This window comes from Diachasmimorpha longicaudata, chromosome 2 (genome assembly GCF_034640455.1).
Source record: "Diachasmimorpha longicaudata isolate KC_UGA_2023 chromosome 2, iyDiaLong2, whole genome shotgun sequence".
Lineage (NCBI taxonomy): Eukaryota > Metazoa > Arthropoda > Insecta > Hymenoptera > Braconidae > Diachasmimorpha > Diachasmimorpha longicaudata.
Window position 1 is genome coordinate 4,315,048 of NC_087226.1, and position 18,663 is coordinate 4,333,710.

At 32.8% G+C, this 18,663-nt stretch overlaps 2 protein-coding genes across 4 annotated transcripts; one reads left to right on the plus strand and one right to left on the minus strand.

Moving 5' to 3' along the window:
- Positions 1 to 378: 378 nt before the first annotated feature.
- Positions 379 to 3,029, plus strand: LOC135172889 (peroxisomal membrane protein 11C). The gene is made up of 5 exons (XM_064139377.1): positions 379 to 584; positions 1,179 to 1,533; positions 1,647 to 1,825; positions 2,450 to 2,509; positions 2,627 to 3,029. Exons 2-5 carry the CDS (start codon positions 1,309 to 1,311, stop codon positions 2,844 to 2,846), a joined length of 684 nt encoding a protein of 227 aa, XP_063995447.1. The 5' UTR covers positions 379 to 584; positions 1,179 to 1,308; the 3' UTR covers positions 2,847 to 3,029.
- A 1,791-nt stretch (positions 3,030 to 4,820) lies between these two features.
- On the minus strand, positions 4,821 to 18,586 carry LOC135172885 (cytoplasmic polyadenylation element-binding protein 1). Of its 3 annotated transcripts, XM_064139371.1 has the most exons (9): positions 18,174 to 18,586; positions 17,261 to 17,339; positions 15,398 to 15,704; positions 14,051 to 14,202; positions 10,230 to 10,486; positions 9,117 to 9,517; positions 8,162 to 8,487; positions 7,421 to 7,795; positions 4,821 to 6,542 (listed from the first exon to the last, which is right to left on the minus strand). In XM_064139371.1, exons 3-9 carry the CDS (start codon positions 15,696 to 15,698, stop codon positions 6,372 to 6,374), a joined length of 1,983 nt encoding a protein of 660 aa, XP_063995441.1. In that variant the 5' UTR covers positions 15,699 to 15,704; positions 17,261 to 17,339; positions 18,174 to 18,586; the 3' UTR covers positions 4,821 to 6,371. The 3 variants fall into 3 exon arrangements, with proteins under 3 accessions (XP_063995441.1, XP_063995440.1, XP_063995439.1); XM_064139370.1 differs by lacking the exon at positions 17,261 to 17,339; XM_064139369.1 differs by lacking the exons at positions 17,261 to 17,339; positions 18,174 to 18,586 and adding an exon at positions 15,827 to 15,983.
- Positions 18,587 to 18,663: the final 77 nt, after the last annotated feature.

The following is an 18,663-nucleotide window of genomic DNA, read 5'->3' on the forward strand; positions in this document are numbered from 1 at the left end:
CGGACGAATTGTCGAGTAGCCCCCGCGCTACCAAAATCGACGGTGGCGCATCCCACCTCTATGTCAGTACTAATATTGGCGTAGGATCTCCTGATCTCCAAGATCGTCGCCTCTACCTTGGTCTATCCTCTTTGGAGAGATTGCCCGCCCCAGGGCATTTGACAAAATGCATTCATATGTAAATAGCCGACATACAATTGTTTTTTGCAAAATGAACCAAGTTTATCGTTTGTACTTGGTTTGTGCCCGTTTGAACTGCGCTTAAAATGTTTCGTTTGTTTATCATTTACGTTTCAATAAATAATGAAAGTAGTGACCTCTATGCGTCTCACACGACGGCATCTGTAAGTGGGGCGCTCTGTGAGCCACAGGGCAAAGCTCAGTGCAAACGGGTACAAACTCAGTACAAACGATAGAATTTATTCATTTTGCGAAAAACAATGAATGTGACATACTCGATAAAAAATAAATGACTTGACCACATCCTGTGGTTGTGCCTCTACCTGAACAATAATGGACCAACACTTTTAAGACGATTACAGCGGCTTAAATTTCCGAGTGATAACTTATTCAGTAGCGGATTGGTAAAACGAGATAAGTCATTTTTGACTATTGATTAGTTTTCGATAAATCTCTCGAGATGTACGGAAGACAGCAAAATTTTCAGCATAACATTTTTTGTGGAGCGAATTGAGTACTATAATAAATGTTATTGCAAATATACTGCTATCTCTCTTGGATTCATAGTTATTGCGGAAAAACTGGGCTCAGATGTAAATCAGCTCATCTCGGTATACCGCTAGCTAGTGAATTCCTCCTTTGTTGACATCACAAATTCAAAAGTACTTAGAACCATCCACAAGTTCATTGTAAACATAGGAAATGTTAAATCATAGTGTGCATAAATTATCTACATTTGAGCAACTTCCAATAATTAAAAAAAAGAAAATATTGACTTTGCAAATTGAAAACAGTCGAATAAAATAGGGAAATATGAGCTCAATTTCTTAGATAAGTCCCAGAAATTTCATGAATATCAAAAAAATATTAAAAATAAATAACTCGACATTTTATCCAATGTCCACATCATCCAAAAAATCCATATGGATATCAGTGGACTTCTGGCGTGTGACGCAATACGTGTCTCTTTTTCCTCTAATAAAATGTCGTGGAGATAGTTTTTCAGAGAATCTCAAGATACTCAACTGAAACTGATGAATGACAAGTCAATAAATGTGTTTATAAAGTGAATATCAACTTCCATTAATAAACATAAACAGTCAAAGTTCGTGAAATAATAAAAACATAATGGAACTGATATCAGAATATTTGGAGACATACGAAGGGAGGGATAAATTTTTGAGGACATTATCCTATGCCGCAAAATTAGCAACTGTTTTTCCAAAATCAGAGGATACTGCGAATAAATTCAAGTACTTTGGCAGCCAAATGAGTGGTTGCAGGGTTATGTTGCGGCTTTTAGATGACATACCATCGTTGTATTATGCCTTGACATATGGTTCAGGCAGGCAGGTAATAATTGTTGCAGGTAATACTTGTTTATCTGTTGTCTTTGCAGTGACAAGAGGGACTATTCGTCTTCAAAAAGTTACGTTTAATTTTCTTTTATAATTCTATCTTTTCAGGAGCCTGACCAAATGATCAGATGGGTGGAGATTGTTCAGAATGTTATCGACATTGTTTATTCACCCGTTGAAACAATTGCTTGGGCCGCTTCACACAAACTTGTGTCCATAGATGTAAATAAATGGGATAATGCATCAACGTGGTTTTGGATTGTGTCTCTTTATATTGCGTTTATGAAGTGAGTAGAGATAGATTCAGATGAATATTTTCATTCCTTCGTAATTAAAATGAAGCCCCAATAAAGTAAATGATTCCGGAGAGAATTCTTCTTTAATAGAGAGAAAAAACAAATATTTTGATATAAATTAGAATTGAATTCTCATAAGCAATTAAAAGGTTCTTTTAAGTTAATCGGAGTCGTGAAACGTAATTCATATGATAAACACATCATCTCTGACTGCAAAAAAGGGTACATGATGCATCATATAACAATCACCTTCATTCTATGATGATCATGTGAGCATCTTGAACGAATCGGAATGTTTTACCTCGTAAAATTTTGATTATTGAAATTTCTATTTGCACATCATTTCACACAATGTCTTAATGTTTTATAACAACCGCGGATAATATCATAGTTCCGTTTTTTTGTGATACTTCCAAACAATAATGAAAACAATTTTTCTGCGATATTTTCATTCCATGAAAAAATTGACTTGCAGCACTAATTAATCGTAACCTTATTGTTCTAGTTTCTATTTGAAGAAAAACACAGTTTAGTCGAAAAACAATGAAATCAAACCCCCAAATTAATCAATTATACGATATTTCTGGTTATACAGATAGTTAAAAATATTTCCAGATCTGCAAGGAGGTACAATAACTTGTCAGAGTATAGGAACCTCGTCCTGAAGAATCATATGTAAGTGAATGTTGTCTGTATTAAAATGCATAACTGAGTAGTATCTGAATTTTCGATTTAATATTGTACGTAAAGTCATCTCCCACAGCCATTTCTCATTCTTTCCATTAATTCCAGGACTGAACTAAGGGCTCTCAACGAAAAAAGAAACAATGAATTATTAACCTGTGGAAGAATGCTGATTGATCTCAGTTATGCCATCAGCTACTTGCCACCGGGGACCCTTTGGGGGGGAAAGTTGAGTACCTGGCAGGTTGGAGCCCTTGGAACTCTATCATCCTTCATTGCACTGTACCAATCACTGAATAAGAGGATTAAGCTGAAGAAATCTACCTAAATATACTCCATCAATTTGTTTTCTCGCTCTTGAATATTTAAGATCAAGGACACGTAATGGTGACTTGGTGACTGTGGTGGAAAAAAAATGGTATTGGTGAAGAATTTTCACACAAGTATTTTTATGTGAGTTTTAAACCGTCCAATGTTTGTGGAGTTCTAATAAATTTTATTGGTAACGTTATTTCACTTGGGTTTCATTATTCCCTTCGGTAACTATTGAATTTATAGGCAGAAGTGGGGAGCACTAAATATTTGACAGATGGTTCAATTTTTTATGTGCTTTAGGGTGTGTGAGGGATGAAATAAAATTAATGTAGTTTCGGATGAAATAATAAAAATGGGAGAATATTTCAACGATTGAACATTTTATTTTAATCATAAGTGGAACAAGATTACATTTAACTTTTATGAAGCTTACAAACAAATTATTTCTAGTGAAGCATTCTGATACTTCTGTATAATCATGTATAATTATTGAGTATTTTAATTTTAAAGGTCACTTAATAGTTAAGAAATTCCCTAGGAAACCTGTCGTATTGATTAACTAGAAAAACTGATGAGAAAACGTTTCACTTAAAATAAAAGAAAATGCTGATTGCAGTTTTCAACTCACCCGAATAAAGAGAAACTTAATTATTTTTGAAAGCTGGGGAAAAATGGGATTTGCGCAATTCGAAGGACCGACGATATTTGTGTCATTGTTCGCGTGCATCGGACAATAGATATTTTGTTGCGAAAAAATTCTACGCATCTTGATATTTATATCAGTATCCAGAAGTATAAACTACAAATGCAACCAAGAAACAACATTTATGCTCAAGAATTCCCCCACAGAAATTCCATTCCACTGAATTTGTCTCATCGAATTCATTTTATAAAAAGAAAATTATAAAAAGTGTTCTTTTAACTTGATATTCATGAAAAATTCATAATTGGGGCAATTAGTTCGAGGAGTTTTACGGCTTCATTAATATCAAGGGCATTACCCTTAAATAGAATAATCGGAATGAAAATTCTACGGGAAAGCTTCAGATTTTTCTATTAATTTAGTAAGTGTATCATTCAGTTCCCCAGCTGTGAATGTCTGTCTCCACCTTATGATTTAATTAATGAATTTTCCTCTTCTGCAATTGCATTTCTTCATTATGAGATCATGTATAATCATGGTAATTACCAATAACCAATACCGTATTGTCTTCATAAATTTTTTGGAACCTCCAATTCTTTAAAATTTATTCCTGAACATCGAATTTAAAAAACGCTTGGCATTTATGCGCTTCACCCATTTATCAATATTATTTATAAGTCACCCTGTTTCAACATATTCAGTAATTCCTAAAATAATTTTGTGTCACTCCACATTAATAAAATTTCACGGATATTAACATTAAAAGGCACGGCTGATTAAAAGTTCAGATAAATCAGTTTGACTTTCATAAAAACAAGGTTATTTAAAATCTCTACGATAGAAATAGTTTTAAAGTATATTCCGTGATTGTGAAGACTCCTAAAGGGAATGACTAATCAGGTGATAACAGTGTAAAGCACTTTTTATAATTAAAATTAATTTGCTTAGTATATTTTTCCTACTCTACTATCATAGCTAGAGGCCGCTCGTTAGTTTGTTAGTTATGCTCGAAAATTGAAAATACACGTATGAAAAAGTTACATTGAAAGTCTTGTGAAAATCCATTCGAAATTCATTTAATTTGTATATTATTGCTATTGCAAAATATCCTATTGTCTACATAGGATTCATAGTTCATAATATCTTCTGTTGGAATTTTGTCTATCCACAATATAAATTTTCATACGAGAAATCACAAGAGAATCAATCTAGCGGAAAAAGCGAAAAAAAGCAGAAATCGTTGAATGTTTCTAATTTTTTTTTTGCTAAAACATGGCAAAAGGAACAGAAGGACAGGGAAGAAGCACAAGAGAAGGTAAGCCAGAAAATAAAAGAAAATAGAAATAATCTGCAAAAGTATGAATTTTAATTCAACGTTTTTTTGTTAACAAAGCAAAAAAAGACAGCATGAAAAAGCATGATTTTTTTTTTCATTTTCAATTTGGGGAGTGAATTGAAAAGAGGCCAAAATATAATTGTACCCAACTACAGTCAAATCTTTCGATTGCCTGTTCGTAACAAATACAATGAACGCAATAATGAAAAAAAAAACCTAAAACTAAAATGAAAAAAAAAAATCCACAATCGATTTACTACAATTTCACCTGGAAATTGTAAATCGCGTAATTTTTTCTTATCTAATTTCGTCAACGAGTAAATTAGTCTGTGCTAAATCGCCGATAATGAATAGTTTCGAATAAATCAATTAAACTTTTTCACTCGCGTATCACAGACATCCTGGAACATTGTTTCTTTTTTTTTCTTAATAATCTATGGCCCTCTTCCAGTCTTGATTAACCCAAAATCGTTACACTGTACAACCTGGCGTAAAAAAAATTATAACGGCATACTAATAAATGAAATTATTGGAAAAAAGAATCGCGCTTCAATTAACATCACCAGATCTTCGTTTATCTCGACGTAATGAATTATTTTAAACAATGTTTAATGCCATAATCGATTTTTCTAGACTTCTACTTTCGTTTTTTGTATGTGATTTGAACCAATACCACCCAAAAATCGATGATCAACTGTAAATTATAACATGAAAGCCTCAAACAATAATCATTATAATCATGATAATTCATGGAGTGTTCAGAAAGATGAAAAAAAAATGATAATAAAACTCACTTGAATAATGAATAACTTGGCAAATCATTCTAAGACACATCATTGAGGATCAAGTAAACGCTCGAACGAATATAAACGTATAACAACGTAGAAAAAGCCAATCTCATCGATTATTTTTAGAGTGATACATATCAATCGAACAGTGAACGATTTTCTACACTCATTATGTAAAAAAAATCATTACTTCACTATAAAAGCCACGATCTAGTCTAGCTCTATCGAATAATCGAATTCACTGTGCGTCAGTGCGTTAACAATTTAGCACGATTAATGTATATATTTTTCAATATATATTTTTCTCCATTATTAAAAAAAAATGGTTTGCACGGTAACTTGAGAGTCAAAACCCCAAATAAACGAATAAATAAAAAAAAAAAATACTCTTATAAATCTAGGCAATGGTTCTTTAACGCCCTCTCCATATAAATTATTCCTTCACTTTTCACGTTCACATGATAATTAGGCATTTTTCATGCTTAACTTTTACGATTGAACGACGCTACCAATTATTACTGATAATAACAACGTGATTCAAAACTTGCCTCGATAGGCAAAAAAAACAAAAAAAAAAATGATGAACAAAAGTACCCATGATCAACAGTACCAATTATGATGTTGTTCAAGTGAAGAAGAGTTATCAATCCTTTGGGTTGACAAGCTCCTGGACACGATCAGTTTAACAGAAGAATATCACGAGGAATTTCCCGAATATTTTCTCCATTTTTGGTGAATTGGTGTGGTGACTGTTGTAGTTCGGTTATTCTCTTAGATTGAACCAACTTGGGTACGGCTGCCAGTACCGTGAGAACGAAAATTCGGTGTCAATCCAACGACTTGATTGATTTTGGAGTTACGAGTGAGAGGTTTGTGATGACGCATTGAGTCCATTGTGTGCTGCCAGAGCCAGCAACCGCGACAGAAGTATCTGAAACACATCTGAAACGAAAAATTGAAATTTTGTGAAGAGGTTTTTGTAAAAACCAAAATATTGTTCTCTTGTTCAGAGTAAACAGCAGCAAGATAAAGATGGATGTTTGTAGCTAAGAGGTAAAAGAACAGAGTTGGAGAAGGAGGAAATTTATCATTGAAAATGTTTTAAAGTGAAATCTGATTAGAGGAAAGTAAACCAATTAATTAAAATCAGAAATATTCGGTGTGATTCAAATTACATTTGGCGGAGCTATTGCTTTTTCAGCATTTTTTGAAAATTAGTGTATAGTTCTGGATACTTAAGGGTTCGTTATTTACACTATCATTATTTTACATTTGTTGTTGTATCTTGCATCTGTCATTTACAAATAAATATTTTGAATTTAAAACTTCCAGAAATATTTTTTTTCACATACGATTTTTTCAAATTGATTTTTAATAAAATGCTGAATATGAAACTTCTTAGACTTTTTCTTGTCCTTGTGGCGAATAAATAATTTTTTCATTACGCTGTATGAAAAATGAATTTTTGGGAATTTTATTAGATATCGAAATAGACCACTACGATGAAAAAATTAGTACCTGTAAAGTATTTATTGAATATATTCGTTATTGTTAAAAAAACGCAATTTTTTAATTATTCCGAAACTGTCGTCAGCGCGTTTTAAAAAATTTTTTCCTACAGAAAAATGTGTTCTAACGTTGTATTGGTGAGATTCAAATTAAAATGTATAAAGTTTAAATGGTATAATCATTGTAAAATATATGGAAAATCCGGATCAAATCGGAACTCAATGAAGGCCCTTGTGGTAGATTACAAAAAGCATTTCTTTGAAAAAATTGAAAAAAAATTGGAGAATGGATAAATTAGTTGAAAAATTTACCGGCTCACGACAGAAGTATGGCCCCTGTTGCACACGACACCCAGAGCACACTGAATCCTCCAGATATGGATCGATCTGCACCTTCTTCGTGAATTTCGTTGTTTTTATTTCAATAAATGCGGCAGCAACTGCCTTTCTGTAGGATCGTTTACTACTGAATGTCAAACGAGCTGATCCAATTGGATACTTGTGTTTGTCGGTATCAATACCACAGTAAATAACGTCGTCAAAAAGATCATCCATTATCGTTGCTAGGCCTTCAGCTGTGAGCATACCATGAAGAGCTCCAACAAAAACAGTCTTTCCTGGGTCCAATTTTTGAGACGTTGATTTGGAGTAGTTGCTGTTAGTCAATGCCCAAGGAATTACTTGAACCTGCACGACAAAAGGTACACAGATAATTAATAATAACAAAATTTTTTTTTTCTCTTGAATATGAAAAATTCCAAATTTTTACTCTAATTTTAATTAGTAGTTCTGTCTGAGATGGAGATGTATTAAATTCTCCTTAATTTTACCCCTCAATTATTGCCATTTATCACTATTTTTAATTCCCTTATGGAAGACTTCGAGAAGAACATGAAATTCTGTGATTTCATTTAAAAAATTTTTATTATCTTTCTTTCCCCAATTTTTCTACCAAATAAAAACTACAAATTTGGGATCCAACTGGCGTGTCCCAAAGGTGCGTCTTCTTAGTATTAGTAAAACTTCGAATGGAAAATATTATAAAATAGGTACCTCTTTGCCTTTCATCCTCTTAGATGAAATTTTGTAGTAATAACTTCCTCCATTCGAGAATACATGTGTACAACACGATAGGAGTGCTTTGACTTGTTTCTCTGATTCAAATATTATGTAGGCGTATCCCTTAGGTTGTGGTGTCGATTGCTCCTTTCCTGGCCATTCAACTTTTATCGGTCCAAACTGTTTGAATGTATGCATGAGAAGTGCCTCAGTAATGTCCCATTGCAAACCACCGAGGAAAACTTTGGACGAATATCCTGTTGGTTTTTGCGTACGTGTTGGTAATGTACCACTCCAGGTGTGCGTTGCCTCACAAAGGGCTGTAATTGAGTTTATTTATAAGTTTGATATAGCTAAACTATAATTGATTGATAAATTTAAAACAATTGTTGACGTCGATTTCCACTATCGGACAATTTTCAAAGGACAACGAAAATGTTTTTTTTTTGTGCCCCTCTATTCGGTCTACAAAAAAAATGGTTACAAACATTTCGTTATGTCCCTCAGATTTGGGAATATTTCGCGAACACTGAGTTAATGGCGAAAGTGATTTGAACTCTCTCATCTCTTCAGAAAAGAACAAAAGACAATATCAGTGACATTTTTTACTGGATTTTTTATAAAATAACAAATTAATGGATGGAAGATCAATACTGTTGACTTTCTTCAAAATGTACATAACTCAGAAATTAAAAATCACTGTGAATCTCATCACAGAAAAAATAGTGTAATTTTTGGCTTGAAAAATCAATAGATTCTAGAAAGTTACAATCTGCTGACTTTTCTCCATCAGACAAAAAAATTATTCAATATATTCGGAAAAAATTGTGAAATTCCAACGAAATTCCCCTTTGCATACGCGGGATGTCCCCTTTTTCATTATTATTATAATTATATTGTGTAATTATGATTTGTCATTAATCACATTGTAATAATTAATATGATTTACCAGCAGCATTCCTATGAAATTTGGCGGCACGATCCAAAGAAATTTGTGATTCAGTAGTGAGTGAGTTGGTATTTATAACGGAATTGTTGTTTGGACAGCAATGATGATGACGAATTCCATGTGGTGATGGTAGTTGATGAGGAGCAGGTGGAAATTTTTTCATCGTCATACGTTGAATAGAAGCTGCTCGATTATTGTGATACCTCTCCATGTCTGAATCAATCATTGAATTTATTGAATCCGAGCAGTATGAACGATTAAGTGATAAACCGTTCATCATGTCAGGCAGAAAAAAATCCACAGCACTAGCCCCACTCATGTCAGAATCTGCTGGTGAATTGGATCGCGAGCAATTGCAGCCAATCATGTGAGGTTGATCCATCGTTGGGCTACTGCAATCGCTAATTACAGAACGATTAATGGATTAATATTAATTCATGTATTTTATATGGAAAGTGACGGCAGATCAGTAGGAAAAATTAATGAAATTTAAGTTCTTTTCAGGACATGAAATATTTTGTTTATTATGAAGACGTGAAATATTGAAAACTGCGATGAGTGTTCTAAGCCTTAAATTCGTTCAGTTTTTATTGCCATTTAATTCTGATAGGAGAGTGGGAGGTACAATGTAACGTATCTAATTATTCATATTTTTTTTATATTAAACTATGTGAGGAAAGTCCTTCAAAATCAGCGAGTTCATTCAAGTTGACTTTCTCCAATAAATAATTGATTAATAAATAACTTAAATTCTTTACGTTTTGAAAAAATCACTTTTGGAAGATGAATGTTTGATGAGATGAGTATGGGGTTGGAATATGGGTTTTTTTATTTTTAATTTGGAAAACTAAATTGTAGAATAGAACATTTCTCGTAAAAAATTTATAATAAAAAATTGTAAACGTCAAATATTCGTAATTTTCCATTATTTCACGATTCTTTACTAACTTGTATTGTTTATGAGACTTAGTATTGACAAGATCCTGGTTCAGACACTGATTTATTAAAATGAAATGCGCAACAAATTTCATGAAATCGAACAAGTTTAAAATTTATTGTTAATTGAATAAATTTTACTTATTTTCTTATCGATTTTGACTTTCGATGTTTTACCTGTAAGGTGGAGAGCCTCGTATTGGACGACCATAATTATTCGAGTAGATGGATGAAGACGGCGAACCTGTGTAATTGTAGTATGATCGAGTCGACGAGGGAGATGATGAGTTGGTTATACTTGGGGAGTAATTGTACGAGTACGAATTAATACTGCCAGTTGTACTTGGACTTCCTGGTGTGGTCAAGGAATTCGGTGTACCCGGCATGTCGCTGGATGCATACGTTTGGTAGCCACTACTATCGTCATCCCACTGCTGTCAAAAATACCGCATCAATTGTCAATTATTTTTTATATGGAATAAGCAGAAATGGGACTTTGCTTCGCCTTGTAATGCAAAAAAAAATTTATAAAAAATGATCATTATTGATTATTGTTGTCAAGGTGATTTCTTCACATCCAATGATGTAAATTGTATTTATTAAAATAGTGAATAATTTTTTTCTCTAAATTTCGATGATATAACAATTCGTGTCTCTAACGGAGGGCTTTTCTTCCGTTTCTGAGCTCAAATTCATATCCCTATGGTATGAAACTTATCTATGGTGTACTGGTTGAAAAGCTTGTTCAGAAAGTTTCAAAATGGCACTTAATATGCCTAATTCTGATCATTTTTCATTATCTTATGAGAGTTGTAAACGAAAAATCAATTTTAAAGTTTCGCTTGAAACAGTTACTTCGGTATGATTTCTCGCAATCCAGTTAATGTCTAGTAAAAAAATATTGAGTCGTTGATTTACAAAAAATTCTAATCGGTCACACTCCTCTTAAACCCGCAAAATTACCCAAATTTCCAAAATTTCGATCTTAATTTCGAAACGGACAATCTCCACCAAGAACTGACAATTTTGCATCTAATTTTTTTTAACTATTCACCCTAAAGATGTACCCAAAAACTGTCGACTAAAATTCTACCCGACAACAGCCTTAATCCCTCACACTAATCTCTTCTAAAACTGACTTCTATGGGTGAAAGTTTATAAATATCTCTCTAATGGTACCTTTCCTGTTACTTTGAATTAGCTTCATAGCACAATCCTTGGAAAATATCCAAAATAATACAGCGTAATGTCCTGTATATTTTACCATCCCTATGGTGAACAAGAAAGAGAAAAAAATACTAAAACGAGAGGAAAGAAAGTAGTGGTTGTTGCTAACACCCTAGTACAGATATTACATAGAGTTATTTGGCTCGTGCCGTGAAAATTTTTTTGGCTCAGCTGTAAACCGGGTCGTCCTTAACGTTCCTCGTATTCGGTTAAATTCATATTATCCACTCGGACTATTGTACTCAAATGCCTAATGTGGCCACTTTGGATTTTACCATCGAAGGAAGCAAAATTTATATACGCTGGTTGCAATGCTCAAGTGTACTCGGCTTGCGATTGTACGATAAGAAGAAAAAGGCAATAAAAATTTGCGTGAACTATTCCGCCTGATGAATTACCTCGTTTATCATTTGTAAGTGAACTTGGAAGCATATTCTGAATTCTCGTGAATTGCATTTTACAGACTATAAGTATCCTCAAATGTGCATATATTTTTTAATGATAAATAGCAGAGGACAATGGAGAAAACAACGATTATTTTTATTTCAGGGCTGACGCGTATGCAAAATTACTGAAGTTAAGTGGAATAGCAATCAAAGTTTCACTTAACAAACTCATTTCATAGTAAAAATTCGATTCCAATATTGGAAAATTTTACATTAATAAAAAATTGTCAGTTTATATTATTTAATTTCTACTCATTATCTTGACATTTTTTTTTGTTATCCCTACACTGAGAGAAAAATATTAGATTTAACAAAATATATCTTGTTAGATGCATAGGCTTGCGTATAAAAATATAACTTTATTGTTTAAATGTTTTAATTCTTCATTTTTCTAATGGATTCACGATAAAGCGTTGATAATGAAATATTATGTTGAGAATGGGTCATTATTCGATTAAAAATATCTTATTGCGCGCGATTCCATTGACATAGTCTATAATAAGTTTTGAGATCGACGAAAGGCGATGCATTCAAATAGCTATTACAATTCGGTAAAATATTTAAGGAATACGAAATAATATAGGATCGATTCGAATCCTCAGTTTAATCACGCAGTCCTCGAAAAGTGCTGACATATTTCGACAGAATGAATTATTCGGTCGGTACTATTCAACAAGACAGTGATTGAGTCAAAAAATAATTGTTTCATTTTCGGAAATTTTTCTCTCAGGGTAGAAATGTATACGTGCGAATGGTTTTACTTCCAAATGAAAGCGGTGTAATCGTTCCATTTTGCAATTTTCTAAGTTTATTTGAAATGGATTCAAAATTATCTGAACCGAAAGACATAAATTCTGACTTCTGGAAAATTGAAGACTAAAAGGACTAAAACTATTCTGAAAAAGTTGAAATTTTGGCAGATTATCGATATTTGTGACGACTGAGTTTGCACTCAATTTCACCTCATTCCATCAAGTTCTTCTCGAAAAGTCGAATTCATTAAAAGTCTCGCAATTGTACTTTTTAATTATTAAAAATTATAAGAATTGTCATGACTGATTGTTCTTCTAGCAGTTGGAAAAAAAAAATATATATATCCTAAACCTTAAAAAAAATGATTCTTCAAAAGGAAAATAAACCTTTTCAATTTGAGCCAATTTTTCAAATTTGTGATGGTATAGAAACGATTGCTCGGGGTATTTTCTCAGAAAGGAAGAATTATAAATCCGTTTGAATTTAATAAGCTATCCATCGGTGAGTTACAGTATCGACAGCAGTTCTAGGTACTTGTGCCGTCTCTGTATGTTCATATCGCTATATTGAAACGTCATGTACAGATGTGGAAAGCACAAAACATTTACTATCTATTGAATGAGTGAAAATCGAATATCTTTGAAGTGCTAAAAGTATGGCAGTGAATAAGAAAACTTATTTTTTCTAAAATATCATATTTTCCCTTCGGAAAATCGGCTTATGTATTTTTCATTTCCTTCCATTCCTTCGGAAAAATTATAATTCCTCATTAAAATCAGAGTGATTACATAATCGTCTCATTTAGTACCGATGAAGGACCTCAGAGGCAATTTTTTCCCGTTTCTTCTCAAATCAGAATCATTCTTTTTTAATTGAAGTGTCAACTTCAATAATAAATTCCTATCCATCAATGACTTTGAAATCTTCCAAGTGTTGCAGTAAATGACGAAAAAAACAATTTTTTAATTAAAGAAAATGGCTTCCTAATGGCAGTTGTTTTGTTTGCGTTCAGAAAATTTTCATTTCCTACTGTCTTCAAGCGCCAACAGAATTTACCATTGGAATAAAACCAACCTAATTTGTTTTTATTGTCACACGACTATTCAGCAAAACTCAATTTCTTCTGATCATTAATAATTTTGGTATTAATGACAACGAAAAAAACTTGAAATCATATTTCCACTCTAAAAGGAATTCCCCTCATCTGTTGATATGACTATCTAATGCCATAGAAATGAAAAAATTCGATTTTTTTGCAATATTTTCTTAAAATAACAATAATTCAAGGATTTTAATTAAATTATCAAGTGCAGAGAATAATGTTCATAGTTCAAATACCTTTAAAACGTGAAAACTACAGATACCATTGGAGCACAAAATTTTTCTATTAAAAATAGTTTTTTTTTTCCCAAAAATCATTTCATCTTTTCTTGAGAAAACGATGATTCAAAGTTAAAAAAGGGAAAGAAGCCGATTTTACATTTTTTTTCCGGAAATAAAAATTATTCCTCCTTCGATGAAATAATGAGGTGCAATGAATTAAATTCATTGACATATTTCGCCATAACCAACCTGATAATTGAACTGTTGACTCTGCTCATAATTACGTCTATGTTGTTGTGTGTGATGTCGAAATCCTGGGAATGAGCCTGTTGACGATTGACTGCCCATCAAGGACCCTCTTGGCATCCCAAGTCCGAATAAATCGGAAATCGACATGTCCCCTGTAGATATGATTTAATTACGTTATTTTGGAGGAGACACGAATATCATTGAAATTCTCGGGAAATATACAATTGCGTTGTGAATGAAAAACAAGTGACTACCCAGAATTTTTAACAAAAGGACGACGATAACTGTTCCAAAAAATATGACGTCATATATTTCACTCTATAACAATTTGTGTCTGTAACCATGGGGTATTCTTTGGTTCTTAGGGTCAAATCCGTCTCCCTATGCTATGGCGTACACGTATGTGGTGTACAGGTTCAGTCAAAAAGTTTCAAAATGATAGCTAACGTGTATCATTCCGATCATTTTTTATTAATTTATGAGAACTTTAAACGCAAAATCCATTTTAAATTTTCGCTTGAAACAGTCACTTTAGTATAATTTTTCAATGTTCCCCCTGAATTCAGCAAATATCTACTCAACTCGTAGGTCTACAAGCGTTTCAAATGTTACGAGTCATGATTTTTTTCCAATTTTTGCGATACAAAATGATTCTTAATTTTACTTTTATCCTCCATTATCTTTTAAGCTACAATGATTGGTGGAATTAATGCATAAAATATTTAAACACAAAATTAGACACGATATCCGAAAACGAAATTGTGCCTGCTACAATTGATTTCTTTTCTTTCAATTTTGACCGAAAAGTGTTAATTGAACTATTGCATAGGAAAATTTATTTAATTTTTTTTACTATTCATGACTTCGTCTCCTCTTTTTTATTCTGCAAAGTTTCGAAAGCAGTTTCTTGCATGCAAAAATATTGATTGAAAAATTATATTAAAACACTCAGAGATGAGACTCGAAGAGCTGATTGTTTTTTCTCATTGCAATAATAGAAGATTTATTTTCAACAAAATGGTGTAATATTTTTCATCTTTTCTCATTATTTTTTTTCATATTTTTAAACCGATTTTCATCAACAGTAACGGATTAGGCACCACTGCATTGGAACATTTCTTTTTGTTATCTCTGCGACAAAAACATATTTTTCCTTCCCACTGAATTATTCTTTCAATTTATCGTTTTCCATCTTGTGAACACGATTTTCGATGAAAAAACAATTACATGAGCAATGAAACCGCCATTAAAAAAATTAAATTAGAGAGTTCAACCGTCGTTTTTAGTTAGCAGGAAAAATATATTATTTATATTACAAACATTTTTGTAATTCCTCAAATTATTTACCTTCAAAAGGGCTCTCCTTGATCGTCTCAGGTCTGTACCCTGACTCCTGTGAATGCCCTTGATAGTAAGATCCAGGTGTTGGTGTTGGGGGTGGTGGTAGATCAAGCAACAAGTTACCCAGTGATTTACCAAATTGATGTAGAGGCTCTCGTGTAATTGTCTGTTCCTGATGTGCCTCTCTCTTCATTACGGAATCCCTAGATTCCATCTGAATTTGCATTCCGTCCCGATGTTGAGGATGTTTCATCGTCTCACCACTCGATATCTCCAATGAATTTTCATTCTCTCCTTCAAACGACATCGCCAACTGAAACACAATATAACAAATAATAAAATATTGAACATATTGATTAACAAATTGATCAGCGATGATTTATCATTAATTATCGATTCAAATGGCTGAAATAATCGATAGAATTGAACACCGACCAAATTATTTTGAGTAGAGAATGATGAAACTGCCTCGTTCATTATAATTCGACTGGCTATCGTCGTATGATTTCGTTTACGAATGTATCACACGAAGACACTGGCCTTAGTGCGAACAAAAACAAATTTTTCGATGGATTAAGGGGTGCGATTGGGTGGGGAAGGGGTGGGAAGCAGGCGGGAGGGGAGGAAGAACAAAGAGGTAGAGCACAAAATCCCAGTGGCATGTTCCTAGAAGTGAGGAGAGAAAAACTAACAAGTACACGTTGAATCGATGTGAACATACAAACGATACTCGAGGATTAATTACAATCTGTGGTCAACAAAATTCTCATTTGTAAGAAATCAAGAAATATCATTTGTAATCAGGAAATATCATTTGTAAGGAATTAAGAAAATAGGGAGGGACTTGCTTGATGGCGGATACGTGAAAATTGGAAATTATATTCGTCAACAGGAACACGGAGATGGGTAAATGATTTATTATAAAATACGATTATTATTATTTAATTTTTCAGTCGATAAATTCAATAGTAAGCGAATGAAACCATTTACAAATGTTCGAAGAGACTTTATAGTTAGACTAGACTAATGATTCCACCATTTTCAGTGATTAAATTTGTTAATTAACTTGTGGGAGACAAATTCGAGAAGATATGAATATTCCGAGGTGTTGGAAATCCATTTTGGAGAGGATTATTTCTTAAAAATATTTATTGCTTGGTGGAATATGGTAATTTTTTCGAAATTTTAAAGACCTTGTTTCTTTGGGGACAGCAGTGATCTTGGTCATATTTTTCAATTTGGATAGATTAGGCTGCCGAAGAAATTGTTGTGGGATATTTAGAGATAAATTTATAACTTTAATGAATAATTAATGAATTTATAAATTAATTACAGGAGATACTGTTAAAGATTAAAAATTGTGTTTTTATTATTTTTTTTAATAGAATTATTTGGAAAAACATACATATTATCCATTTATTTTCATCTGTTCTTTAATAATGAATAATCAGATTGTTCTTGATTTAAAAAATCTGATTTTTACGTGTGAAAAATATCGAAAATAATTCATCAGACGCTGCAGTACATTTAATTTTAATTTTTCATTAAAAAAAACCTCAATCCCGTCAACATATGTATATTTTCAATGCCACTTATCAGCCTGTGACTACCGACAAATTATTTACAGATGCTGGTAATTATTTAAAATGGAAAATTTTGTCCAAGAATAAAATTTATATTCGTTTATTGATATCCACTCTTGATAAACAAATAATTTCGGAATTTTCTCAATTTCGAAAACCCGATTTTTACGGTTGAAATCCTCTATTAGTAACATTCTGAATTCATAAATATTTGTTGCGATTCCAAACAAATGATGTTAATGATGGAGAATGGATTTGTTATAAATTATTTATCGGCAATACTCACAATCTAGACAAATCTCAAGGTTTCAATTATTTCATTAATCTCGATCCAAAACTGACCGACGTTCTTATGATGAAATCAGCTGAAAAATATCGAAAATCATTCGTAAGAATCTGGCGTATATTAAATTTCCATTTTTCAACAAAAAAAAAACCATAAACCCTACACTGAGAGAAAAATTCTCTTGTTCGATGGTGCCAACGAAATAATTCATTGATACGGCGAAATATGTCGGCGCTTTTAGAGGGCTGCGTGATTAAGCTTTATACTTCAATTGTTGATTCTGAGGGATTCAAACATGAACCTCATTTTTCGATCAAATGAGGGTTCGAATTTATTGTGTATTGGTTCGTATTCCCTCAATATTTCATCGAATTTAATAGTTATTTGAATGCATCGCAGTTCGTTGATTTGAAAAGTTATTGTACACATCAATAGAATCGCATGCAATAATTAATAGAACCGCATTTTCAACGAAATATTTAATTATCTACGATCTATTGAGAACCTACTGTGAAAATGAAAAATAAAAAACGTTGAAATAATAGAATTATATTTTAATACGACAGAATATGCACCCAACAAGATATATTTCGTTAAATTTACGATATTTTTCTCTCAGTGCATGAAAATATATTTTCAAGGCCACCCATCAGCACGTGTCTATCGACGTAGAATCACGGTGGTCGAATGTTTTGTTTACAAGGGGTTTCTATCCTCTCGATCAGAGGCTTTCAGTCTCGGCTACCCTTTTCTCAGAAATCATGAGGACAAAGGCACTGTCCCCCCACATTGAAATCCGCGATGGAAAATTCGTTTCTCAAGTCAATATGTTATTGACATTTTCTCTGTCCCATTGATCCATAAATCATGAAAATAATTTTGAATTAAAAACAAATCATTGAGTCGCGTTTACCTGTTGCAAAAGTGACGGCATGTGGCTGATCTTCTCTCGGTGTTTCGTTTACTTTACGCACTTTTCAGCGAATGTTGCTCATTTCATCACAACTTTAAGTAATAAATAATGGAAAAAAAATCGGAAACTAAACTTTTGGGATGAAATTGATAAATGAATCGAGAAGTTTCGGATTAAAGTGAAACCTGCAGTTTGGCGAGTGTTTATCGGGGAATAATTGGAATGTTGAAGTTTATTCCATTTTTTAATGAGGGTGAGGGTTTTCGGAAACGTCGTTTGCCCCCCTAGAATGTCATCGGACACGGGGCAAAGGGCGGTCTGTAAATTTTTTTATATTTAGGGGGTTTGAATACGTTAACACTTTTCACGAGATTTAATCAGTTCCGTAACGCTCAACGGCACTCAGCGAACTGAATTCAGATCGAGAGTCTCGACTTTTTGTGTCTGTTACCCCATTCGCTGGAGCGCAATTGGTGGTTCTTAGACGAGC